The sequence below is a fragment of the Monodelphis domestica genome, chromosome 7 (assembly GCF_027887165.1).
Source record: "Monodelphis domestica isolate mMonDom1 chromosome 7, mMonDom1.pri, whole genome shotgun sequence".
Taxonomy (NCBI): domain Eukaryota; kingdom Metazoa; phylum Chordata; class Mammalia; order Didelphimorphia; family Didelphidae; genus Monodelphis; species Monodelphis domestica.
In genome coordinates this window covers 56671129-56698545 of record NC_077233.1, presented here as the reverse complement: position 1 = coordinate 56698545, position 27417 = coordinate 56671129, and the positions used below count along the sequence as shown (strand labels likewise).

General features: G+C 36.6%; 1 protein-coding gene across 7 annotated transcripts in view; it reads left to right on the top strand.

Annotated features, from left to right (window-relative positions):
- Positions 1 to 27417, top strand: part of TMCC1 (transmembrane and coiled-coil domain family 1) — a 307939-nt gene that overhangs the window by 241681 nt on the left and 38841 nt on the right. The window contains exon 1 of one of the 7 annotated variants that reach the window (XM_016424505.2): positions 5038 to 5475. The exons of 3 other annotated variants lie outside the window; for them this stretch is intronic. In XM_016424505.2, the coding sequence (XP_016279991.1) occupies positions 5440 to 5475 (36 nt within the window). In that variant the 5' untranslated portion in view covers positions 5038 to 5439. Of the gene's footprint in view, positions 1 to 5037; positions 5476 to 13242; positions 14535 to 20392; positions 23046 to 27417 lie in introns of those variants that run through there. 3 more of the 7 variants (XM_016424506.2, XM_016424501.2, XM_056804696.1) reach the window with 3 other exon arrangements.

Here is a 27417-nt window from a genome sequence, read left to right as displayed (position 1 = left end):
CTATCCCTTTTGATCAGGTCTATTTTTGCTTTGGCTTTATCAGATATCATGATTGCCACTCCTGCCTTCTTTCTGTCAGTTGAGGCCCAGAAGGTCTTACTCCATCCTTTAATTCTGACCTTGTGGGTGTCAACCCGCCTCATATGTGTTTCTTGAAGACAACATATGGTAGGGTTTTGGATTCTAATCCATTCTGATATTCGTCTACGTTTTATAGGTGAGTTCATCCCATTCACGTTCATGACTGTCACTTGTGGACTCCCTGGCATTTTGATATCCTTCCCTAATTCTAACCTTTCTTCTTCAGTTCTACCTTTTAGTCCAGTGATTTACTTTAAATCAGTCCCTCTTGTCCCCTCCCTTGATATGTTTCCCTTTCTAGTTCCTCCCTTTTTGTTCCCTCCCCCTCCCCCCTCTTCTTCCCTCCCTTTTTTGTGTTCCCTCCCCCCTAACCCCCTTGGTTTTCCCTTCTCCCTTCCCTTGTTGGGTAATATAGAATTCAAGATCCCAATGGATCTGGATGCTCTTCCCTCTCAGAGTTGATTTCCCTGAGAGTAAGGTTTAAGTAAAAACTCTCTTCCTCTCCTTCTTATAGAAGTTTTCTTCCCCTCCCCTTCCCGTGTGAATCTTTGCGTGAGAAAGATTATTCTATTTGATCTTTCTTTTCCCCATATTTACACATTACATTTTCCCCACATGTTAGTATACATATATATAAATGTAGTCCTTATAGAAGAGAGTTTGAGTAAAAGGAAAAGATAACATTTTTCTCCTTTTCCCTTTACTTCATATTTACCTTTTAAGGTATTCCAATGCTCTTTGTTTTTCAATATCGAACTTTCACAGAGCTCTGGTCTTTTCTTTACAAAAACTTGGAAATCTTCTATTTTGTTGAATGCCCATACTTTCCCTTGGAACTATATAGTCAATTTTGATGGATAGCTGATTCTTGGTTGAAGGCCCAGCTCTCTTGCCTTTCTGAAAATCATGTTCCATGCCTTACGATCATTCAGAGTGGAACTTGCAAGGTCTTGTGTGACCCTGATTGGCATTCCTTTATATCTAAATTGTCTTTTTCTGCCTTCTTGTAAGATTTTTTCTTTTGCTTGAAAGCTTTGGAATTTGGCAATTACATTCCTGGGAGTTGTCTTTTGGGGATTTAGTGTAGAGGGTGTTCTGTGAACTCTTTCAATGCCTGTATTTCCCTCTTGTTCTAGGATCTCTGGGCAATTTTCTTTGATTATATCTTGTATTACGATGTCGAGTTTGCTGTTTATTTCTGGCTTTTCTGGTAGTCCAATTATTCTTAAATTGTCTCTTCTCCCTCTATTTTCCAAGTCTGTCACCTTGTCAGTGAGATAGTTTATGTTCTCTTCTAATTTCTTGGTCTTTTGGCTTTGCTTTATTAGTTCTTGCTCATTGTCTTCGAGTTGCCTGATTCTGACCTTTAAAGCCTGGTTTTCCTTTTCACTTTGGTCAAACTGGTTTTGTAGATGCGTGAATTTCTTTTGCATTATTTCCCACTTTTCCTCCCAGAAGGCTTCCATCTTTTTGATCCTTTCCAAATCAAATTCTTCATGGGTTTGTGGAGAGTTTCTGTTTCCTTTGGAAGGTTTTGGAGCATTTGCTTGTGTTTCCTCTTTTATCTCCTCTGTATTTTGTATTTTTGCTCCATAAAATGTGTCCAACGTCACCCCCTTCTTCTTGTTTTTCTTGGAATTTGGGGGCTTTTGTGCTTCTGTGGAGTTTGCCATCTCTATCTGAGTGGGGAGGACTAGCTTTTCTTATCTCTGTCTGGTGTTCAGAGGTTTTAGCCCCAGGCAGATTGTCCATTCTGTGCAGTTGTTGTTCTGTCTTCCTGGGGAAGCCAAGAATTGCTGGTGTTTCCATGTTATTGCCCTTGTCAGTTCCCTCCCGATGCTTCTCCGTTGCCTTACTTCCACTCTCTGAGCCTGGCTTGGCCCTTTCTGTGTGATGTTTGTTTCTGTGCCTTGGCCAGCCAGAAGAGCCAGCACTCTGAGGGGGGGAGGGGCCGCAACTTCCAGGAGCTCCAAGGGCTCCTGATAGGATTAGCTTTCCCTGGGTTGAACTGAGTATGCCCTGAGGCAGGGACCTTCCATGAGACTCAGATGAAAGGATCCAGCCAGGATGTTACAAGCTCCCCCCCCTCTCTCTGTTTCCCTGCCTTCTGTGTTGGGTGCCCCCTCATCTGAGTCAGGTTGTTTTCAGGAAGGAGGTCTTCAGAATAGCCAGCCCTGAGGCTCTGAGGTTCCCTCTGCTGCCTTGGACTCGGCGGTCTGGGTTGGGGGGGATGGGTCCTGGGACCTTCCTTCTGCCTACCCCTTAGGTCCAGGTGATCTCAGGTTCTGGCTTTTGGGGGGGGGCATACCTTTTGATCCAGGTCCAGGAGGAGGATTCCCAGGGTCTATGCTGTTGTTCAATTTGAATTTCGGTGCCCTAGGAGCATATAGTTTGAGTTCGGTAGGGAAGGGTTTCCGGAGATCTGAACTTTAGCTTTCTCTAAGCCGCCATCTTGACCGGAAATCGGTCGAGATCCAAGATCTTTTAAGCTGCTTCAGTGGATATCCCCTTTGTATGCTTAGTTCTCTGATCTTTCATGGATTGAGATCTAAACTTGAAGATAGTCTTCAAAATTTGTAGAATCCATGAAGATGATATAGACTGACCCTTCCATTTTACAGAGGTGGACCCTGTAATCAAAGTGGTTCAGTAACTTGCTCAATATCACCTGGGCCAGAAAGTAACAGAGAACAGAATTAGAAAAAGAAAGTAGAATTTTAATCTAGATCCTTTATGAATTCATTGCTCTCTGGAAAATTATGCCCTATGGGAGCCACTTTAAGAGAGCTAAAGGACAATGAATTGGAATTTATGAGATTTGGGTTCTCATTTGAATGTACCACTAACTAGATGACCTGGGACAAATCCTTAATCCCTCTAGCCTCTAGTTACCTAATTTGGCAAGTAAGAGGGTAGGTAGCAATGTAATAGACCTTGTTATGAGTAGCAATGCAATGAGCCAGGACTCCTGAAGGACTTATGTGAAAGAATGCTATCCACATTGAGAAAAAGAACTATGGGAGTAGAAATGCAAAAGCAAAACATATGATATCACTTATCACTTGTATATTTGGATATGTGATTTTGGGTTTAGGCTTTTAAAAAGTCACTTTATAGCAAAAATTAATAATATGGAAATATGTATCAAGTAACAACATTTGTACAACCCAGCGGAATTGCTTGTCGGTTTTGGGAGGGGGAGGGAAAGAAAATGAATCATGTAAACATGGGGAAATATTCTAAAAACTAATCCCAAAATTAATAAACAAACAAATAAATAAATGAAATTTTAAAGTTCATAAATAAAAAAGGAGGGTAGGTAGTCCTGCTGGCCCAAGTTCCTTTCCAATTTTTTATGCTTCCGTAAAAACCTGACAAAGAGCTAGTAGTTATTCACTCTTACTCAGAAATAATCATAGTCTGTTCTTCCTATAAGTCAAGTTTAGGGTCTTTTGGAGACTGTTCTGAGGATTAACCCACTTTTTCCTTGTTGTCTTACTTGCTGATGTGAGTTATGGAAAGAACAAGGCATTGGAGGCAATAACAGATGTCCCATTTATTCCATCTAATGTTATGCTTTTTTTTTTAACCTGTAGAGTAGTAACTCTTATTTCCTATATGTTCTATTAGATGTGCTCTCAGTGAGTATGGTGGTATATGGATATCCCAGAAACCAGCAGGACTGAGGCAAATGGATTTCTTGAACTTGGGAGTTCAGAGTTGCAGTGATAAGGTGTTTGTACCAGTTTGGCATCAGTATAGTGAGCTCTCAGGAATGGAACTCCATTGGATTCCCAGGATGGGGTGAGCCAGCCCAGATTAGAAATGGAACCATTCAAAACTCCAGGGCTAGGGGGCAACTAGGTAGCTCAGTGGATTGAGAGCCAGCCTAGAGACGGGAGGTCCTAATATGACAATGACCTTAGACACTTCCCTGCTGTGTGACCCTGGACAAGTCACTTAATCCTCATTGCTTAGCCCTTACCACTCTTCTGCCTTGGAACCAATATATAGTATTGATTCCCAAGACAGAAGATAAGGGTTTAAAAAAAAAACTCCCAGGCTAAACAGTAGTGGAATCAGTCCTGTGCATAGTCTCTGTACTTCCAGACTGAGTAAAATGTGAAGGCCTAGTTTAAAAAAAAATTTTTAGTCTGTTTTAACCCAAGTTTCTATAGTCACTGTCCTTTGGAGTTTGCTGTTATCTTTCATTTTGTTTATTATTGCCCACATGTTCAGATGTGAGAAGCCAGGTGGCTAGTGAATAGAATCCTGTAGGTAAAGCACAAAGATAAGAATTCAAATCCTTCCTTGGTCACTTAATAGCTGTGTGACCCTGGGAAAGTCATTCAAGTGCTTTCAGTCTCAGGTTCCTCATCTGTAAAATGGGGGTAATAATGGCACCTATCTTTTAAGGATGTTGTAGAGATCAAATGAGCCAAAGTTTGTCAAACATTTGACAGACTAATGCTAGTTATTTTTATTATAAAATCATATGTCCATATTCAGTATGAATTAAGTAAACATTTATAAAGCACCTACTATGCACTAGGCACTGTACTAATTGTGAGAATACAAAAAGAGACAAAAGACAGTCCCTACTTTCTAGGAGCTCAATCTTCCATTTTAATGTCTATTTTTTAAAATAAGAACTTTTTACTGACTTCTTATTGATTATGTTGCCTTATTTGGCATAGTGGTAACTTTTGAACTCTGTCCCTTTGAAACATTCTTCTAGTGCTGTTTACTGCTTAAATTAAATTTGTTCATATCAGCTGATTTCTAGCCCAAAATTAGAAATCACATAACATCAAAGAAACCAAAAAGCCAAAGAAATGTTTTTCTTTTTAAAAATTTTTCCATATAAGTAGGAAGAATGAAGTTCTTAATCTCAAATACTGATCAGGATCCTATTTAATTTATATAAAATAGTTTAGATAGTTGGTTCTTAGTCTGGACACTCTGCATTAATTCTTTGTTTTATTGGTTACTCCAAACAAGAGAGGAGAAAGTCTTTAAACCATCTACTTTCCTTGAATCTCCTTCACTTAGCTGTTGTAGTTTAAAATAATTTTGGTGATCTTGCTTAACTGGGTTTAAGATTGTTGCATGTGACAACACAGGTCCCTTGTTTTGGAATTGCCATTACTTTCTAGAACAGCTACCCTGTGCTCCTGCCAATGTGCCCTGGGTTCCCTTGCTTCATATTACATTGATACTGCTTTGTCAGGGTAGAATTCAGCCTCACAGGGTTGGAGTCAGTCTCTGCTGACCTGCCATCATAGTACAGCATGTTCAAATCCCAGAGAAGCCAGAAGGTTATTCGTCACATTCCTCCTCTTATTTCCTCTCTCAAGTATGGAACCGTCGCTCTCCTCGGAAACCGTATGTTGTGTATGTGTGTGTATCTGTCTCCTTTGATCTCTTCTTCGATCCTATAGTTCTGCGGTTTCGAGTGGGGGCTGGCTTACTAGACATGTGAAATGAACCGAGAAGCTGAAACTCAGTGGTTTTTTTGTTTGTTTTCAGCAAGCAGTTCTGAGCACTGACATTTGCTATTTTGAATTTTTTTCTTTTTTGTTTTGTTTTTTCTTTGGTGACCATGAAATCAAGAAATATTGTTTTATACTCTTGGTTGACAGTTTTCTCCATAATTTATTTTCTGAAGAGTGCATGATCATTGTCATATTAGCCCCCACCCCACCCTGATGTTTTCAACTCTCTCTGATGATGAGCTGTTTAGATGCAAGATAAATATTCAGCTGTTGGGTACATAGTTGCTGAAAAAATCATAGAGAATAGGGCTGCTCACTTCAATAACTGCTGAAAAAGTTTGCCTTTGACTGTTTGAGAAGTACTTTGGTTTATTTTAAAGCTATCAGAGAGTCATAACAAGTAGCTATTTGGAATCATTGGAAAGAAATCGTTCTAATATTTTTTAAAATTCCTTGTTTCTTAGTTCCTCATTAATGGTTTTCCTTGGGGACATTTAAAGAAATGTATTTTTACAAGGACTGAGGGACAGGCTGATTTCTAAAGTAGAATATGCACATAGTAGCAGTGCTGAGCTTGATATTAGATATCAACTTAACAGGCACCTGAAATACAGCTGGCTGATATATACATTAGTTCATCAAACAGGAAAGGAGTCCATCTCCATAGTTAAGTTGGTATAAGTCCAGCCCTGTCTATAACAACCCATCAGATACAGTCTCACATTATCACTGATTTTTTTCTGATATAGAAACTAACCAATGTTTTAATTTTAACATCGTCTTTAAAAATTAATTTCTGGAATAACTAAAGTGTATTTTTCTAGATGGCAAGTGCTAATTGACCTAAATCATAGTGGAGACCAAACAACTTTTGCTTACTCCCAGTTTCTAGTGGTGAAAATATTACTGTTAACAAACAATTTGATTTGGGATTGTCATATGGATCTTTTCCCACAACATTTAATGTAATTTTTTTTTTAAATGTCATCCCGTTGGCAATTTCCCACTTCCCTTCCCATGCCTCTGAGCTTTTTTTCAGTGCGTCCTCCCTTACTTTGTATTTGTTCTTATATTCTGCACATCTTTGTTTGCTCTGAGGTTATAAAAGGTCAGTCTACTGGGACTGCATGTTTTTGGGCACCACAGCTAGGCATGTTTCATAGAAAATCCCTTGGGGGAAAAGTAACTGTAAAAACAAATGTTTTTAAACCTTAACTTTAGTTTCTGTTCCTTCTTCATTAGCCCAAGAGAAAAAGGGAAAAGGCACAAAAGATGGTTAAATATGTTTTACCTAGGTTACTTTTCTTTTAGTTTTGCTGTGGCTACTCATAAAAATAGTTAATAGTGTGAGACTTGCTAAAAAATATAATTATTGTTATCATCAATGTTACTTTGCTTATTCACACTTTTTGTGGACTCTAAATGTAATTTCAATTTTTAAAATACCAATAGAATCATGGTTAAAAGTTAGCCAGTATAGAATCTAAATAGCAGAAGGATCCCCTCCAGATACTTCTCTTTATGAATAACATTTATGCAGATTGCATAAACCCGCAGAATATAGTAATCTTTTCTCCAAAAAAGATTTACAGTTATTCAAAATTTTAAACCCTAGGACAGCTAGGTAGCTTGGTGGACAGAGCTAAGACTGGAGACCCAGAGGTCCTGTGTTCAAATTTGGCCTCAGACACTCGTAGCTATGTGACCCTGGCTGGGCAAGTCACTTAACCCCAATCATTGAGAGAGAGAGAGAGAGAGAGAGAGAGAGAGAGAGAGAGAGAGAGAGAGAGAGAGAGAGAGTGAGAGAGTGAGTGAGTTTAAAGCTTTAAAGCTCAACAGTCTACCAAGGAAAACAGGTAGATTAGGAATTTTAACTGTTCAGGCTATCATTGATAATTGGCTAAGTAGCCTGTTGCATGTAATATATATTTGGTGTAGATCTGTAAATCAAAGGATCTTAACATTTTTGTCATAGTCTAATAAAACCTATTTCTCTTCGCAGAATAATGTTTTTAGGAACATAAAAATAAAATATGAAGGATTACAAAGGAAAACAATTAGGTTGAAAGAAAGCTGTGATTTTTTTTCTCATCCAAGATTATCTCATCCAACACTCATCCAAGTGTTGGTGAACTGCTCCTACTCCCCCCCCTCCCCCATGCACCTGAGGACATTTCTCTCATCTCCCGCCCCTCTGTCCAGCAGCCCAATGGGAATACATCCTTCCTCCTTGTCTAGGGCAAGGGGGTGGGCGGGGCTCATATGCGCAGGAGGGTTGCAGTTTGGGTGCTCAATCTCTTAAAAGGTTCACCATCACTGTCATAGACCCTCTGCAATATAATCAAGGATCCCTTGTGGTAGGCAGACAGCAATGCTAAGAATCCCTGCTATAATTGAATAGGCAGAACAGAGTAGGCTGGATTGTATTTAGGGTCATGTTGTGTTTTCAGCAACTTTTAAGTTTCTCACTTAAATATAAAAAAAATCTTTTTTTAACATCATCATTTCCCCAGAAATGCTTTATAAGAACAAATCATGAAATATCATAACATCCAAAGAATAAAATTGTTGACCATTCAAAGAGTGGCGGAAAAACATTTAGTAATCTAAGTAAACTGCAGCATTTTGCCAACAATGACATACATAAGGAACAGTGTTAAAGGCGTAGTTGAAGAGAAGAATGATTTATAAGTAGGTGGGAGAACATGAATGGCCCATGGGATGCATTATTATGCATACAATGTTGAGACCTAGAGTATGATGAAAAATGTGTGGGAGAATATGGATAATAGTTGCATAGGTTGCCAAAACATGGATAAGTTGCTCTCTGAACTATTATTAATAATAGCTAATACTGATAGAGTACTTTGGGGTTTGCAAACTGCTCTGCCTCCATTACCTCATTTGATCAGGAATACTTTTTTTAGTGAGATCACATCCCTTAAATTCTTCATTTTCCTCACCCCTTAGATATGATCAGTTGTCAGGTTTTATTGATTTTATCTCTACAACATCCTCCTCTCTGATTCTTTCAATTTACATAGATAATACCCTAATTCAGGTTCATATCACCCTTTTTTTATTACTATTACAGTTATATCCTTGCTTTGAGGCTCTCTCTTCTCCAGTCTGTTGGAGAAAATTCCCAAGCTCATCCCTTTGGATCAAGCCACAGTTCAAGGCCTCTGTTGGGGAATCCAGTCCTCATAAGCACTGCCCAGATTCTTCTGGCAATGGAATTTTCTGGAATGGAATTTTGTTATATTAAATATTGCTTAATAAAAAATGTCTTCCATTAATTGAAGATATTTGCTCTCCAGATATGTTTTGGATTTTTTTTTCTTTTAACTGTTTTGTAATGGAATTTAACCTGCATAACTTCTCTTCTGAAATAGTGTTGCCTTATAGTTAGGAAGGGGAAAAATCTGACACATGATATCAGAATGTCTCTGGGCAGGTCAATGAACCTTTCAGTGATTTAGGTCAGGGGTATCAAACTAAAGTAGAATGTGTCCCTAAAGGTTGCATGTTCAACACGATCATTTACTAGCATATCTATATTTTATTATTTTTTATTTATATTTATATATATGTTATATATATATATTTATTATTTACTCTTAATGTTTCTTGGTTACATTTTAATCTAGCAACACTGGATTATTGTGAGCCACATGTGGCCTATAGGCCTCACATATGACACCCCTGCCCTAGACAACAATATTCAGTTATGGAAGGTTTGTAGATCTATATTGATATAAGGAGTTCCTCTCTGTATCTCTGTCACACGTGTGCACACACGAGCATACACACATCTAGGTGGAAAATAAAAGGAAAAGAAAGGATTACCTACCTTGGTTGTAAAAATCAAGAAAGACCTACTTCTTAGATGTCTCTTTCACACACAGACACTAAACACACTACTGGTTGTTGGAGGATTTATTCTTTAGAAAGCTAAATGAACAGTAACTGAGAGTTGTATGTAGTTTTTCGTGTACAGAGATAATACAATGACCCCATTAGACAAATAAACAATTTGGATTTTTTTTTAGTAATGTCCTTGGATTTGTGCTGATAATTCATTTTCTAATCTGATCCTAACTGTGACCAATCATATGCATTTGTTAAGATTCATAGAATTTGAGAGTTGGAAGGAATATCAGTGGCTGTTTAATCCAACCCATGCATGAAAGGATATGCAGTCCTTTACTACTACAACATGCCTGCCAAATGGTTTTCTAGCTTCCACTTGAAGCCCTCCAGTGACAGGAAACTCACCACCTATTAAAATAGTCTGTTGTACTTTTTGATAGCTCTATAAGAAAATATTTGCTGTCACCAAACCTAAATGAGCTTCTTTGCAACTGCCACCTTTTGCTGTATTTTGTTATTTACAGCCAGGAAAGTTGGTAAAGAATCCAGAAGCCGAGGAAGATCTAATCAGATTAGAGTTTAAGTAGACAGAATGAGGAAAAACTGAATGTTAAGATTTTTGTGTAGAATCATTTCAGTTGATAAGGAGACATTAATATAGATCCAAAGGATCCACTGACTTGAGTCCAGAATCTATCTTAAAATGTGTTTTGTAAGGCTCCCTAAACTAATTGATTCTAAAGAAGAGTGCATTCATAGTGTAAAAAAGAGGAAAATATCCATGATTTTGGTTAATGGCTCATAAAGTCAGCTTGCATTATAATCAAAAGTCTGTGTGCCAGAATATTCTCAAGAATAGAATTGTATATAAATAGACACGAGTAGTAGGAATTTGAAAAGAGTTTCTCAAGTTTTAAAATATTTCTCCTATAATCTTGTTTGTACTGTTAGCTTTCATCATCTCTAAAGAATGGTTTGATAAACAGTAGTAGTCCAAGTTTCCTACATTCTGTTTCAGTGAAATAAAAATTGATGAGATTTTAAGTAAGTCATAGATTATTAACTGAGTCTGTAAACTTTCTAAAAATATTTTTAAATTTTCTGTCTTTCTCTGGCAGGACTAAGGTCCTGGCCTGGGCTAGTAAAGTAGTTAAAATTTCTCTGTAATCTGTTAGTTGTTAAGCCAACAAACATTTGTTAATAAACTCATCATATAGCTTTCCTCCTTTAAAGCTAGCTTCTTTATTCTTTTTTTTTGTTGTTGTTGTCCATTGAGTGCTTGCTACCTATATACGACATTTTGTTTAGGTCTGTAAGAGATACCCAAATGTGACCCCTGCCTTTGGAGAACTTAGACCTCTTGGAGAGATATATAAAGAGAAGTATCTTTAATAAAAATTAGACTAAAGTAAGTGTATTTTTTGTGTAAGGGCCTAAAAAAATGCTGAGGGATCTCAGGGGAGGAAGTACTTATGACTTATGAGGGGAGGCTTCTTAGAAGAGGTAGCATAAGACCTAGTCTTTGAAGCTAAAGGTAAGATCTAGACTTGGGACTACATAGAAAAAGGTGGAAAAGTAGAGGTATTCAGAATCAGATGGATAAAATATTGACACAGATCAAACTTTAAAATGCATAAAGTATGTTTTTCTTCAGAAAACCTTTTGTTAAACATTTTTTTTAATTTTAAACATTATTTTATTTGGTCATTTGCATACCTTATTCACTGGAAACAAAGATCATTTTCTTTTCCTCCCCTCCCCCCACCACCACCTTTCCCTCTCCCATAGCCGATGCACGATTCCACTGGTTATCACATGTGTTCTTGACTCGAACCCATTTCCCTGTTGTTGGAATTTGCATTATAGTGTTCATTTAGAGTCTCTCCTCAGTCGTATCCCCTCCAACCCTGTAGTCAAGCAGTTGCTTTTCATTGGTGTTTTTACTCCCACAGTTTATCCTCTGCTTGTGGTTGTTAAACATTTACCAACACACCCCTACAGATAACACAAAGTTAAGAGAGATAATAGATGAGAGAGTCAAGATCTAAAAAGATCTCGTCAAGTTATAGTAAGTCAAGAGCTGAATTGAATAGGATAAAATTCATTGGGGATAAATATAAAGTCTTGTACTTGAATATTAAAAAATAAACTTCATAAGTATAAGATAGGAAAGATATGGACAAATAGTTCTGAAAGAGGTCTGAGTATTTAAGTGGACTGCAAGCTCAGTTCAAATGAGCAGTGTGATGTGGCAGCCTTAAAGATTAGTTTGACCTTGGATTACCTGAAGTACATTGAATCCTGCACTAGGGAAGTGCTAGTCCCACTGCCTCTGCTCTCATCAGACCTTCTGTCCAGAAGAGGGCATGAGGATCAGATGATCTTCTAAGGCTAATTTGAAGGAACTGGATGTGTTTAGCCTTGAGAAGACCAGAGAGTGGGAGAGGGCTGATCATTGGATTCAGTTTCTCATATTGGAGAAGGGTTTGATCTATTCTTTTTGGACCAAGGGGCAGAAGCAACAGAAATGGTTAGAAGTTACAAGAAGGCAAATTTTGACTCGAGGTCAAGAAAAGCTTCCTAATAGAACTATCTGAAAAAGGCAAAGGGCTCCCTGGAGAGATAATGGCTTCAGCTTCCTAATAGACTGTAGACAGAGACCGGAGACCCGCCTGTTATAATGGGGGTTCATTCAGGGTGTTATGTGGACTAAATAGCTGCAGAGGTCCTGTATATAATGTAACAGGTCATTTGGGGGTGAGCAGCCCACTTTTCTGCAATTCCTATCTCAGAAGTTTGAAAGGGGCTTGGAATAGAAATCGAAAACTATTTTCATAAAGAAACTGAGTAGTTAATTGTTTTGTGTAAAATTGGGTAGAAATTATCTATCTAAAGGTTTCCTAATGTCTTTAGCTATTATATCAAAGCAGGTAATCTGATTTCTCCAGCTTGATCAGACTGACTAAACAAGAAGTGATTTTTTGTTGTTGTTGATAATCTCATATGTTTAGGAACATTGATACTCTTTTAAAATGCTACAAAGATCATTATGATTATTATTTTGCATTAGAATTTTTTTTAAGTGCACACACACATACTACCCTTAGAGCAAGACCTTAGAGGAAGCAGAATTCTTGATAGCTAAAAAAAATAAATTTGATTAATAATAACTTCTTTTCAATTCTGTCCCCCACTCAAAAAGAACCCTGAAAAGATATGTTATCAGTTGATGCTGGAAAAATCTGTTTGTTGGGACGGTTAAACATTAAGGATTTTGTACTTTTATTTTTCCTTTTTAAAAAAGTACTATCTCAATGAACTTTGATTAGTACTATCCATTTCCAACTCCCAAGATAAATGGCCTAAAGCTATCTTAGTATCATATAGATCAAGCTGTTATCTGGGTGCAAAGTTTTGATTCTGTCAAAAGGCTTTTCAAATGAAATACTGTTCTTGGGATCAGAGCATGTTTTAATAGAGTGATGTTTTTATTTTTTTAATCATAAGCATAAAGGTGATTTTTCTCAAGCTGTTATTATAGAATAAGGGGATGAAGGGAGGGAAATATTTTTCCTAATATTACCTAAAGGTGTCAGAAAAAAAGTCAGAAAAGACTCAGAAAAGCTTCCCTATTAACTTTTTTAAAAATGCTAATTATATAGAATTTATAAAGAGTCCTCTAGGTTTTTTCTTTCTTTTTTTTTTATGTAAACCTTTTATCTTCTTCAAAATCTAATTTGCTCAATGCCAAGCATGTATTAATTATGTAATGATATTGCAAGTGTCTTTCTATTCTCAGATTTAACATTACACATACTTAAATATTGTTTCTAGCTAATGTTAATGACATTATCTAATCTTTAAAGTAGCATAAGTTTTACCATAACAAAGAACTTCAGTGTTATGTTGAAAGCCTTAGTCTCAGTACTTTAGTGCTCTCTTTTTATTTATTGCTAATTCATCCTGACTGTATCAACAAAAGGTCAAGATTCACTCATTAATCTAGCAAATTCATTGAGTTGAACCAAATGCTGCATGGTATATGGGAACGAACACTGGCATTAGAATCAGATGTTGGTTCTACCACTAACTAACTCTGTGACTGTCTTCTCTGAGCCTCCTTTTCTTTATGTACACAATGAAGCAGTTGAACTGAATGGTATGAGGTCTTTTTCAGCTTAGATCTATGACTTCATTTTAAAAATTTAAATATTTCCCAGTTACATATAATAAACATTTTCAACATGTTTTCCAAAATTATAAGACCCAAATTGTCTCCCCCCTTCCCTCCCTTCCCTCCTCCCTCCCAGAGATGGCAAATAATTTGATCCATCTATAAATCCAGTGAATGCATAAGTATGTTTTTACCATAATAGAATAATTTATTTATTCCTTCTATCGCTAGACTTTTGTGGCACAGTATTTAGAACATTATACCTAGATCAAGGAGACCTCTGTTTAAATTTGACCTTAAATATTACTGGTTATATAATCTTGGATAAGTTACTTAACCTCTATGTACCTCAATTTCTTCATTGTAAAATAGGGATAACAGCACTTTTCCTCAAAGAGTTGTTTTGAGAATAAAATAAGATAATATTTGTAAAGTAGTTTGCAAACTTTAAAGCACTATTAAAACACTCCTTGTTTTTCTTATCATTATCATCTCCATCTCCTCCTTGCCTGACTACCCACCTTTCTCTTTATTAACATTGAAAGTGGGCTTGTCCAGTATTCTATAACTGCTTTCAGTGATCTCATATTTTATCTGGATTCCAGCAGGGCCATAGAAACTTGGACTTTAGCATTGGCAGTGTTAAGTAATCTCTTGCATTTAATGACCTTATTGAATGCTAATAAGAACTATTCCTAAATCATCTCTTTGGCTGGAAACTCAGTACAAGATTTAGAGCTGGAAGAGACAAAATAATCATAGAATCATCAATTTCAGAACTGAATGAAATCTCAAGAGGTCATAGAATGTTAGCTAGAAGGGACCCTACAGCTCATTTAGTCCAATTGCCTTATTTTTCCGATGAAGCTAAAGCCCAAGAAGTTGGTGATTTGTCCAAGCTCAACCTGACAGTAAGTGACAGAGCTGTGATTTTAGCCCTCTTCCTCTGAATTGTAATCTAGATAATATTCTAGGTCTTGCATAGACTTTTTGTATCACTGATTCCATGAAACAAGAAGTCTTGTCATGTTACCATTTTCAGGATCTTTTAAAATAACTTCTCTGAAAAAAAAAATCATGCATTTTAATAGTACTATCTATTATATGGTGTTAAGCAAATGTTAATATTGAAGGTTTTCAAGTCTTACCATTTCCATTATTTAAAAAATATTAGTAATGGTTTCTTCCTGATATTTAAATCTAATGTGGCATATAGCATGACATTGTTTCTGGATAGTCTAAATGCTTCAAAATTATTATAATGTAACAAAAGAAATGCCTTTTTATTTGGTCTTTCTATTTTAGGCAGATTCCTGTAGGCACAAATTTGATGCAATATCTAAATTCATTGTACAAATGGTTTGCAATCAGCACCTTAATAAGGTCTTTAATATTGGTTTTTCCACCCTAAAAAGAAATGAACACCTGTTCTTTCTTTAGCACACAAAAGTGAAGGAAATAAAAAAATGTGATATCAGAGTACTAAATTCATATAACTCTGGTGAGCCCACATGAAGTTATACCTCTCTTGTAGTATATTAATCTATGGAAACTAAGAAAAGTTCATTCAACTTTTTAAAGTCAGTTTATTTAATGAAAAATGCTCTGGGATCTATCTAATAGTTACAGCCAGTCTAAGACTACAACATTAAATCAGTAAATATTTATTGAGTGCTCACTATGTATAAGACAACTGCCAGGGCTATAGAAGGCACGGAACAAGTTCTGACTTCCAAGGAACTTGTAACCATTAAAACAAGAAGATATCCTAAGGTACTATGAGTATCAAAAGAAAAAAATAGCTAAAAGAGCCAATGTGTTGAAATATCATTCCCCAGAGAAACAGCTGGGCTCCTCTATGGCTCCTCTGTGCCTCTGTGGGTGGCTTTCAACCCCTCCAAGGATTACTTTGGATATTGACATGAAAGAGCCTTAGCTGGACAGTAGGCCTTGCTGCGACCCCTGCTAACTAACAGCAGAGCTTGACTCCTTCTTACAAATGTGATAGTTAATTCCGTTTCTCTGAGTGCCCTCGGTATTATTCCTTTGCCAAGTTCTAACTCTCATTCCCGGCATTGCCCCTTTGCTTGGATGACATTGTCCATCTATTGATCTTCACATGTGAATATATGCATACATATGTATATGCTCAGGTACACATATGTATTGAATACATGCACGTGTGTGTATATACATATGTTACTGACACTGTTCATTTTTTGGACTAAATCCCCTCTATTAATGACCAGGTCTTGACCTCTATTTTTCATTGTATTTCTTGCCTTCTCATCAAATTGTTATTTTTTTTTAAACCAGACAAATTTTAAAAAATTAAAAATTTGGGAATAATAATACACAGTGCTGGACTTAAAGTCACTAATACTCTAGGTCCTAATTCTGCCACTGAAGGTTATGTGACCATAGGCAAATCATTTAACCTGAATTTGTTTTCTTATCTATAAAATGGAGTTAGTAATACCTATAGCAGCAGGGTCCTTTTGAGGTTCAATTGAGAAATTATATGTAAAGTGCTTTGCAACCCTAAAATTTAGCACTTATATAATTGTAAGTTATTATTAGACAAATCCTATAAGTAGGAGTCCCAATAAAGCAAAGGGTTAGACTTGTCTAGAAAGAATGAGACATAAAAAATCAGAGAAATTAGAAACACAGAGACAAGACATAGTGTGGTGAAATCAAGTCAGCATGTCAACTTTTCCGATGGTCAGAGGGAGAGACTGTGAGGTAGCTGATTTGTCTATTAAGTTATAGTTGTACAAGGGGGGGGTGGCAAGGTGTCCATCACCCAGTTGGTACATCAAAAGTCTTAACAGGTTAATGACAAAGCCAAAAGAGTGGATGATAACACAATAGATTCACCAGGTATCTGGGACAGGACTCTTCTCCTTTCCAAGAAGCTGGTACCAGTCTTATCTTTGGAATGCAGGTATGAATCTTTGACATTCTAAAGGACTTTAAAACTTGTCTGTCAACTTACACACGAGATAACAGCAATGGTTTGGTTTTTAAGATCACCAAAATTTAAACCCCATCTAAATTTAAGAATTCAGAAATCAATCATGTGAAATATTAGAAATATATGCATAAATCTGGTCCATGAGTACTTTGCTCATTAGAGTCATCTTTTGAATACATCTTTAAATACCTTTATGATTAGTTTATAACTAAAGCTCTACATGATGGAACTGGACCTCATCCATTGTAGAGTCGTATTCTTCCTCCCTCTCTCCTATTATTTGAATTATCCTACCAGTAGCTGGGAATCCTACGTAGCTAATTACTGTTTCAGATATCCTGAGGAGGATGTTGTATGTGTAATTTCCCAGTGAGCTTCCCCTTTCTCTCTCGTCTTTTTTCTCTATCCATCTATCCATCTCATGTCCCTGGAAGCTCATTATTGAGAAAACCACATTCATCATCTTCAAGGTCCCATCAGCCATGATACTTTTCTTTATCACTAGTTCTTAGGGTAAATAATGTATATTTTATTAGAGGACTTTAAGAGATTCCTGATGGAAAAAAAGAAAAACAACCCAGAATTAAATGGAAAATTTGACATTCAAAGACACAGGAAAAACATAAGACATAAAGTTAAATTGTTTATATTTCTTTATGGGAAAATGATATATGTAACTCCTAAGAACTGTAGAAGGAGTCTGCATAGATAAGAGGACTGAGATATAGGTCTATTATGTTGAAGTGATCTAAAGAAAATGGATGAATAAGAAAGAGGAATCCACTGGGAAGAAGGAGAAGGTAAAGGAAGAATGGAGAAAATTATCTCACATAAAAGACACTCAAGGAAGAACTTTTATAATGGAAGAGGAAATTAGAGGATCATGGGAAATGCTTAAACCTCCCTCTAATCTGAACTAGTTCAAAGAGGGAAGAACATACATACACATTTAGTTAAATATATAAATCTACCTTACTCAAAAGAGAAGTAAGAGGGGAAGGAACTAAGAGAAGAGAGGGAGGCAATAATAAGAGAGAGAACATTAAGAGAGTCAGTGATCAAAAGCAAAACAAACTTGAAAAAGTACTATGTAAAAAAAAGAAAGATATATAGACGAAAATAGGATGGAGGGAAATACACAGCAATCATAACTGTGAATATGAATGGAGTAAACTCACTCATAAAACAGTCTTGGATAGCAGAATGGATTAGAAACCAGAATCCAATAATATGGTGTTTGCAAGAAATCTACTTGAAACAGAAAGACACACAAAGAATTAAAATAAAGGGCTGGAGCAGAATCTGAGGTTTAAAAAAGAAGGGTGGGTAGCATTTGTGATGTCAGACAAAGCAAAAGCAAAAATTGGTCTAATTAAAAGAGATAATCAAGGAAACTATATTTCACAAAAAAAGTATCATAAATAATGAATACTAAGTATATATGCACCAAATTGCATAGCATCCAAATTCTTGAAGGAAAAGTGAAATGAGGTACAGGAAATAATAGAGTAAAACTGTACTAAGGGAGCATTTCAACTCTCTCCTCTCAGAACCAAGTAAATCTAACTGTAAAATAAATGAAAAAAAGTTAATGAGATGAATAGAATTTTAGAAAAGTCAGCCTCAGGGGAAAAATAATTAGATGGGAATTGAAAGAAGTAAATCTTTTTCTATATAACACTTTTACAAAAATTGACCATGTATTTAGGGAGTAAAATCCTCATTTAAAAAATATATAGAAAAGCAAAACTGTTAAATATTCCCCTTTCAGGCCATAAGGCAACAAAAATTACATTCAGTAAAAGGCTATAGAAACAAAGATTAAAAATTAATTGGAGGGGGTAGTTGGGTGGCTCAGTGGATTAAGAGTCAGACCCAGACATAGGAGATACTAGGTTCAAATCTGACCTCAGACACTTCCTAGCTGTGTGACCCTAAGCAAGTCACTTCACTCCCATTGTCTAGCCCTTACCATTCTTCTGCCTTGGAACCAATATCTAGTATTGATTCTAAGATGGAAGGAGGTATGGGTTTTAAAAAAATTGGATACTAAAGAATCTAATCCCAAAGGATGAATAAATCAAAGGACAAAGTTATAGAAATGATAATTTCATTAAAGATAATGACAGCAATGAGGTAACATATCACAATTTGTGGGTTGTAACCAAAGCAGTACTTCTGTGGAAATTTTAGATCTCTAAATATTTATATAAACATTAATATAAAAAGAGAAAGAAAGAAAAAGCAGTCAATGATCTGGGCATACACCTCCTCCCCCCCTTAAAAGCCACACTTTTAAAAAAAATCTCCAATTAAATACCAAAAAGAAAATTCTGAAAACAACAGGAGAGATTAATAAATTGAGTGTTTTTTAAAAAATTGAATAAATAAAACTACAAGCTGATTTTAGGGGATAAGAGCAACAATGAAATAGATAAACCACTGGCTAATTTGGAAGAAGAAGAAGAAGAAGGATAAGACAATAACAATGAGAATATCAGTATCAAAAATGAAAAGAGAATAAATGTACTTTCCATGAATATTAAAGCAGTTATTAGGATTGTTTTGTCCAATTATATGCCAATAAATCTGATGATCTAAGTTAAATGGATGAATATTTACCCTCCCCCCCAGAATTGCTCAGATTAACAGAAGAGTTGTAAATGTTTTTGACAGTGACTTGTAGTAGGATGCATGTTTGTTGTTAATAGAAAAAAGTTTTGCTGTATAGAAAAATACCATTGCTTTATTATATTGGTTGCTAGAATATTTGTACCCCAGTAGCAGTTTCTGTGGTCATAGTCACAGATCTAGTGCTAAAGAAGTCCTCAAAGACCATTTAGTTCAATCTTTAATTTCACAGATAAGAAAACTGAGGCCCAGAGAAGTAGAATGTTTTGTCCAAGTTTCACAAATGAGTGAGAAGCAGAATTTGAGACTGGGTCCTCTGATTTATTCCTAAGCCATTGCTCTTTCCACTGGTCTAAGTTGAATGTTATAGGAAGTTGAACTATGAGATCATAAGCTTAAAACTAGAAAAGACCTTAGAGATCATCCTTTTATAGATGAGAAAATTGAGACCAGAGATGAGCAGAATTTTTGTCCATGGTTGCAAATGTAGTATGTCAGAACTAGGATTATTGTTTAAAGTATTTTGTCTCCAAATCTAGTATTCTTAGCCCCCATTACATCATTCAATACAGTTTTATTTATTGAAATGAATTTGTTGTTCAATAATTTAATTTTCACACTTGTCTTAAGAATCTGTATATTTAATGCCATCTCCAATTGTCTTTCTTTACCTCCAAAAGAAATTTGTAGTAAAGAAGTATCTTTCTTTACCCCCCAAAAGAAATTCAGAGTATAGAAGTGCAGTACTGTACTCACAAAATATATTCTAATTCACATACTGAAAACATGATAGTTCCCATTCAAAATTTTGACCAAAATAGACATTTCTTTCTTCTCTATTTAAATCCTTCATTGCATCTGTGATCTCATTGATTTGTATCCAGCAACGCAGATCAAAAGTCATACACACAAGAATGCTATTCATATCCAGAGAAAGAACTGTTGGAGTCATATGGTTCAAAGGGGATATGATTGGGTTTTTTACATTAAACAATCACTATTGCAAGTATGGATAATATGGAAATAGGTTTTGAACAATGATACATATATAACCCAGTGGAATTGCTCGTCAGCTCCAGTTGGGGCAGGGGGGGAGAGAAGGAGGGAAAAGGGGTGGGGAAAATTGTAAATTATTTAACCATGGAAAAATATTCTTTAAAAAAAGAAAAAGTCATCCACACCTTCTCCATCCTTTGAATCTTTTACTAAAGTCCTCCCTTAAATTCTCCTCAGATTACCTAACATTTGCATGTGAATTTATTATAAATGGGGATGAACAGCTTTATGGTTTAATATAGTATTCAGTGCCTTTGCACATAGTGGGTATTTCATGAATGTTTAAATTGTATTGAATTGAGAGTGCTTAATATTTAAGCATAACAACAACCAAGAAATAGCTCTAAAACCCTCACCATCTCACTGTTTTCTAAGATATTTCCTGACATGGAGAAAGGTAGAGAATAATTTTAAGCTATTTAATTAAATCAGGGAAAATCAAACAAATGCTGTTACATATTCAAGTTGAGCTATTTAGTTTTGTTTTCTGTTTATATACTAGATGGGATTAAAAACTTTTAAGGTAGCCCTTTTTGTTCCAGTAGTTCTATGATTGCTATAAGGCTTTTTAGAGATCTTTGTTGGTGACTTTGGAACTTCTCTATTGCCTTCTGTACCATACCCCAGGAAGTTCATCTTTGGGGTACCTTCATCATCCTGGAAGATCTCTTCAGCCTTGGACCTCATCTCTACCCTCTATCTCCCTGGGACCATAAACTCCAAACCTCCATTTAAGGAGAGAATTCAGCTCAGACATTTTATTTCTCATATGACTGCACTACTTTGGGACTTCTCCAACTGAGTTCTCTGCCATACCCCTGCATCTTGGTACCTTCTTTCCCTCTCTGTCTCATTATCCTCTTAAGATCCTTGAGAAGAGCAAAAACTTTCTTTCTTTTTTTTTTATTTACAAAACCTGGCATATAGTAGGTACTTAATAAATGTTTATTTACTGTAAGTCTAGAGCCTCAATTCACTTTGGCTACCTCAGAGAGAAAGGAAAGATTTCAGGAGTCATGGTTTCAACCTGGCCTTTAATTTTCAAATTTTATATAAAATGTTTTGAATTCAGCTCATCTAGCTTTGCCCAACTTAAAATGAAGTATGCTGTAGAAACCTTTTAGCTCTGATAGAAAGAATGTCTCAGGCCACTCCATGCCTTAATGGCCCAATTCCCCAAGCAGTAGAAAAAAGTGACCATAAATTAAAAGTTCATAGAACTATTTTAGTAATCTATTTTATGTTTCTTTCGCATCAGAGTTCTAGTCTTCATTATAATCCCTAACTGGGGATCCTGAAATTTTTTGAACATTCATTTTCAGAGTACTTTATTGTGCTCTGTCTAGTTCAGCATTCATATTATTCATGTTTTTTTCTTATGCACATAATTGATCCATTTCACATTTCTTGTGTGAACTAAACTAATATTAGTTGGTTTACTCCCTTTACTAATGAGGAAATTGAGATGAAAAGCATGCAACTTAGTCATAGAATTTTAGACCTAAATATTCCATCTATCCATCTAGTGGCAAGAGTCTGGTCCAGCCTTCTAACTTTACAGATGGAGAGACTGAGGCCCATATAGAGAGGGATAGACTTTGGAAGACTGTCTCTCTTCATCTGTTTGACAGGAATCTTGGAACTCTCCCCTGCAAATTCTACTTGTCTTAGGTTTCCCAGGAAATCCTTCAGAGCAGGAAGTCTCTCTAAAAGTTGTTTGGGTTTTCTGTAGAATATGGTGACTATGGAATAAGTAGAATTTGGTGATAATGCAGGTTCATGGACTTATGTGTGTTCTTTCTCCACAACTGCTTCCCTCCTTTCCACAAGGAACAGAATTTTGTACTAGAACTTGAGACTACTTTTGTTCTGTTATTTCTCTTTTGAATGACTTTGCAAACAACAAGAATAAAGTAGAACATAGTATCCATTCAGAAACTTATCAAAACTTGGTCTTTATTTAAACCAAGCTTCCTAAAATTGCATCTGTTTAGGGCTGGGGGAGAATTGTTACCCCAAGTTTTAGAATTCCCTCAAGCTTTAGAAATCTGTATGAGAGGATAATGCAAGTATTCAATTTGAATGCTTTGTACCTTTAAATGTAGGCATGCCAAAGTGCTTTATTATTTTAAAATAAATAAATAAAGATGCTCACAGCTGGAAAAAATAGGCTGATACTGTCCGCCTTCCAGTCAAACTACTCATTTGCATTAGCAGCTCCAGAGAGCTGCATGCACACAGGGATGCTTGTTTTGGCAAAAACTGACAGTTTCTCCACCAGCGCTCAGAACCCTCTCAGACTCCCAGATGTAACAGCCAGCAAGAGAGGAGGTGCAGGAGGGAGAAGCCAAGCTGTACTTAGCACAGGCGCGAGCACTGCGGATTGGCGGTGCAGGAATGTTGGTGTGGTGTAGCTGTCCCTACATGTGCTGCGGAAGGCACGTCTCTGAGCTTGGGAAGGTGAGAAGCCCAGGGCGCCCTAGGAGAAGCTTCTTTGCGGCAGATTTGTTTGGGGATGCATTCCCAGTAGTTCCTGCCCTCATTTGCAGCATTATTCTCGGAGCCCAAGCGTGAGGTCCTCTGGGTCTCTCTCACAGCTCTTCTGCACTTTGGAAGCTGGGACATATGGAGAGAGGGGCATTTATATCCAAGCAAAGGTTGTGATTTGTGTGCAAGATGAGCATGCTCTGACAGTACCTGAAGGAAGGATGAGCATTGTGGCTTGCAAAAGCAGCTGACTGGCCTACAGGGGTTTGGGGTAAGAAAAATGTGTTGATTGTGATTTTTTTTTCTTTTCTGTCTCAGATACATATTCTGCCTCTAAAGCATTTTGCAGAATCATGTTTGACAAGGATAATGGCACATTTGGGAGGGGTAAGGGAGAACCATTACTGTCATGTACTTGTGACCTTCAGAAATTGTAAACAAAGTTTTCTCTGAGCTCAGTGAACAGACAGTAGCCAGGAATTACCACAATGGAGGATGTCAGTTGATAATTACCCATTTCTTTTCCTCCCATGAAGAAGAATAATTGCCTTCTTTTCTTCTAGCCTTCATTTTGGCTGGAAGTAAGGGAGGGGAAATAATGCTTTTTTCCCCCTATCAAAGCTGTTGCCTTTAGAACAAGTAGTGGGCCAAGAACATAAGTGTTGAAATGGAAGACAGAATGCTAGAATCTGCTATTTTGGTAGCTGTGTGTTGGTGGATGTTTGCAGTAGAATTCCTATCAGTGCTGTTTAGTCTGAAGTGGTTGTTAGTGCTGCTTTTATTTGACCTATATTATTGTCAGTATCATTGCATGCTTTGCTTTCAACAGCCTCACTTTGTGTTTTTTAATTAAAATTTAATTAAAATTAAGCCTTTTTACTTTAAATCAAAAGTTAATCAGACTGCATTAAAGGAAAGGTAATTGAAGAGAGCAGCAGTGAGATGAAGGCCTACCTCACCTTCTCAAAGACATTTAAGATCAAAGATTCTATTTTATTTGCCACATATTACTTGTAGCATATTAGAACTTCTTAGACTTGTCAAAAATTGCAATGAGTAGAAAATGGAATATTTTAGAATATGAAAAGATCACTGCTTAAATTGGCTTCCATTTCTTTTTCTTTAAGGGTAAAACTTAATTTTTCCTATCCCAAGCAAGAAAAGTGTTGACTGAAAAGTCTGTTGACATTCCTGTCCTCTTAAAATTGTCTAGAGCCAGACTAAGAATTTATACTTCATCCCCCTTTTTTTCCAGTGGCAGGAGAATGGGAAGGGCATGGAGAAGATGTATCCAAGTTTCCTAGCTGCAGAGAGTAGGCAGGAAAGAAAACATCAGTTGAAATCTTCCTTTGCTGATTCATTGGTTATATAAGCCCTGCAAACAGTGGCACCCACAAATTCAATAATGCTGCTGGGCAAACAATGCCTTCCCAGTAGACACTTTTTTCTTTCCCCAGAGGGGACTGAGGAGCAGGGAGTACAGACTCAATGAACCTTTCTCACACATCTGCCTCCTAATTTTGAAAGTTGGTTCATACCTACCTTGTATTCAGTCTTTATCGGCAACCATTTTCCATTTGTGTTTGGGTCACCCACTGGTCTAAAATATTAAAATATAATAATTTTATATGGTCTGGTATCCCTAAACTGTGTAACTTCTAGGTTAATTAAGATTAAACATAAAAAAAATCAGCATTTTCTCTTGTCAGTTATTTCTCATGCCTGCTTTATAGCTCAGAAGAAATCTGCTTCTTTAATTGTGACCAAATTAAATCAAGTCCCTCCTCTATGTATCTGAAGAGTCTTTAAGAGAGTAGCTGGGGTGGATCAATAGTGTAAATTATCCCTGATGTTCATTAAGCATGTTGGATACTTAGAAGTTTTCTAAAGTATCTATTAATTTGTACATACTGTCATTCTTTGAATCCCTGGTCTATTGGTGGTCTGATACAATAGATAGAGCCTGTAATCAGGAAGATTTGCCTTGTTCAGTTCTTGGGCATTTCTCTGTGCCTGAATATTCTCATCTATAAAATGATATATTTGTTCCCATTGACCTCTAAGACCCCTTACAGCTCTAGATCTGTTATCTTGGGAGCCTATAACTTATTCTAGCTCCTCCAACTGTCCCCAAGCTCCAGGGCAGCTTCTTTATCTGTAGTACTGTCACCATACTCTTCTGAGGATATAAATCCCACACCATCTGCCTCCTTCATCCCAACCAAGACATAAGATGACCTCTTTACTTTGTCATTCAGACAAGACTGAGATGTTTTCAAAAGAAGCTTTTACTAGGAAACTAAGGGTATAAGACTACCAAAAACAAGAAAAGACAAAAGCAAATAAAATTCAAGTATGGCACAGCAAGAGAGGAGTTATTGGTGGCATCATAGTACCTAGACTCAGGCGCCACCTTGGATACCCATTGTATTAATGACCTGGAACAAGTTTGTAACATTTCTAGGCTTCAGTTTTCTTGTGGAAAATTCAATGGTTAGATTGGAGTCCTCAGGGGTTCCCTTGAGCTTTAGAGTTCAGGTTCCAGCTTCCAGGAGTTAGATTTCTGGGTCTAACTAATAACTAGCTTAAAGTTGGTTTTGCCCTGTTACTTTACTGCCGTACTGCTTTCTCCTTGTACTGAGTCCTCCACATTGAATCTTTAGCATTCATGATATCAAATCAAATCAAGTATGTCACTTGATAGCCCCATGGGCCTTTCTCTCCAGAGACATCTTCCCTGGCCACCACTCATCTATGTATGTTATATCCCCTATTAGCATGTAAGGTTCATGGAATTAGGTAGAAAACAGGAAGAGAACTGCCTGGCTTTTTGTATTAGTGTTACTGGTCCTTGGCATTGTTCCTAGCACATAGTAAGCACTCAGGTTAAATGCTTTTTCAGTTATTCGTGTTGCTTATGGAACTTTTAAACTCTTTGTGCCCTTTCTTTTGCCTCAGTGCTATTTGGAATAAACACACACACACACACACACACACACACACACATGCCCTTGCCAATCAGAGATAGAATTAGGTTGGCCCTACTTCCTCCTGAAGCTCCTTAGCTCTCTTTATGTATATTCTACAGTTTCTCTGGCTCCTGAGGAGTAAATGGAAACAAAGGGCTACCTACTTTCCCTTTTATCATCTATTTTTTATGGTCACTGATAATAGCTCACATTCCATAATTGTCCAAATATGAGGAAACCAATAGCTTTGAAAGGTACCACAACCACAGCTGGCCCTATCTCTCTTTCCTATGTTTAGGTCCCTCCATTTTCTCTGCCTACTTCTCCATTAGGGATCATTAGTGTATATGTCATATCACCCTTAGATTAAATTTCTTGAGGAGACAGGGTCAGTGGTGTTTTTTACTTTTGTATCCTTAATGTCTAGAATCATTTTTGGTAAAAGGTAGGTATTAAATATATTTTGGCCAAATCAAACAAGTTTTCATTCTATATTTTGCTTTCAAAATTGTCTTCCCTGCCACATGTTCTATTCTCATCTATGCATTTTAAAAAATGTTTCAGTGGCCCTTTTTTGGGTATTACTGTTGCTTCCATTAACCTCACTACCTCCTAGTTTAAAAACAAAATTGTGTGTAACAAATGCACATAATCATGCAAAACAAAACCACATGACAGTTGTGTTCCATCTCTTTCTGTCCCCTGAATCCATTACCTTTCTTTCACAGGCTCTGAAGACACAACTGGCTTCTTAAGGCTTGCAGAGTTGTTTTTTCTTTATGGTATTTCTGCCCTTATAGTAATTGTTCTTTTTAGCTGTATTTAACTTCACCCTGAATGAAGTCATATTCCTCAGCAGTTTCTGAAATGATCTCTTTCATCATCTATTATGGTCCAATAATATTCCATTAAATCAGTAGACTACATTTTGTACAGTCATCCTCAGTTGAACCGTCCCCTAGATTCCATTTCTTTTCTTTTTAATCTCACCCCCTTCAGAATCAAGTTTATTTTGCTTGTCCCTCAGGTATTATCCTCCTTCTAGGCATCTAGGTAGTACAGTTGATAAAGCTCTTAACCTAGAGCCAGGAAGGCCTGAATTCAAATCCAACCTCAGATTCTTACTAGCTGTATGATTCTCAACAAGCCTCTTAACCCCTGTCTGCCTCAGTTTCCTGAACTGCAGAACAGAGTTAGTAATACATCTACCTCACTGTTGTTGTATGTTGTTGAATGATCAAATGAAATAACATTTGTAAAGCACTTAGCAGAGTGCCTAGCACATAGCAGACACTTACCAATCCTCTTATCCTCCCTCCTTCTTTCTCCTTCCTCTTCATAACACCCTACCAGTCTTCCCATTCATTTGTTTCTGTTAAATTTGTTGTATTTCTACTCCAAAATGAATATGTAACTGTGAGTTCAACACTCCTTTGTCCAATTCAGATAAATGTGAGATTCATCTGGTTCCCACTTCTCTCGCCTCTTCCTCCATGTTTGTATATGTTTCATCTCACATACCCCAATTATGAGAAATAGCAATTTCCACCCCTTCTTCCTCTATCTACATTAGTTTTTTCCTCCCTTCATGGTCCCCTTTTAAAACTCTCAGAACAGAACTATTCCACTCTCAAGTTCTTGCTTATTAAACTTCTACAATAATATTTTAAAAGA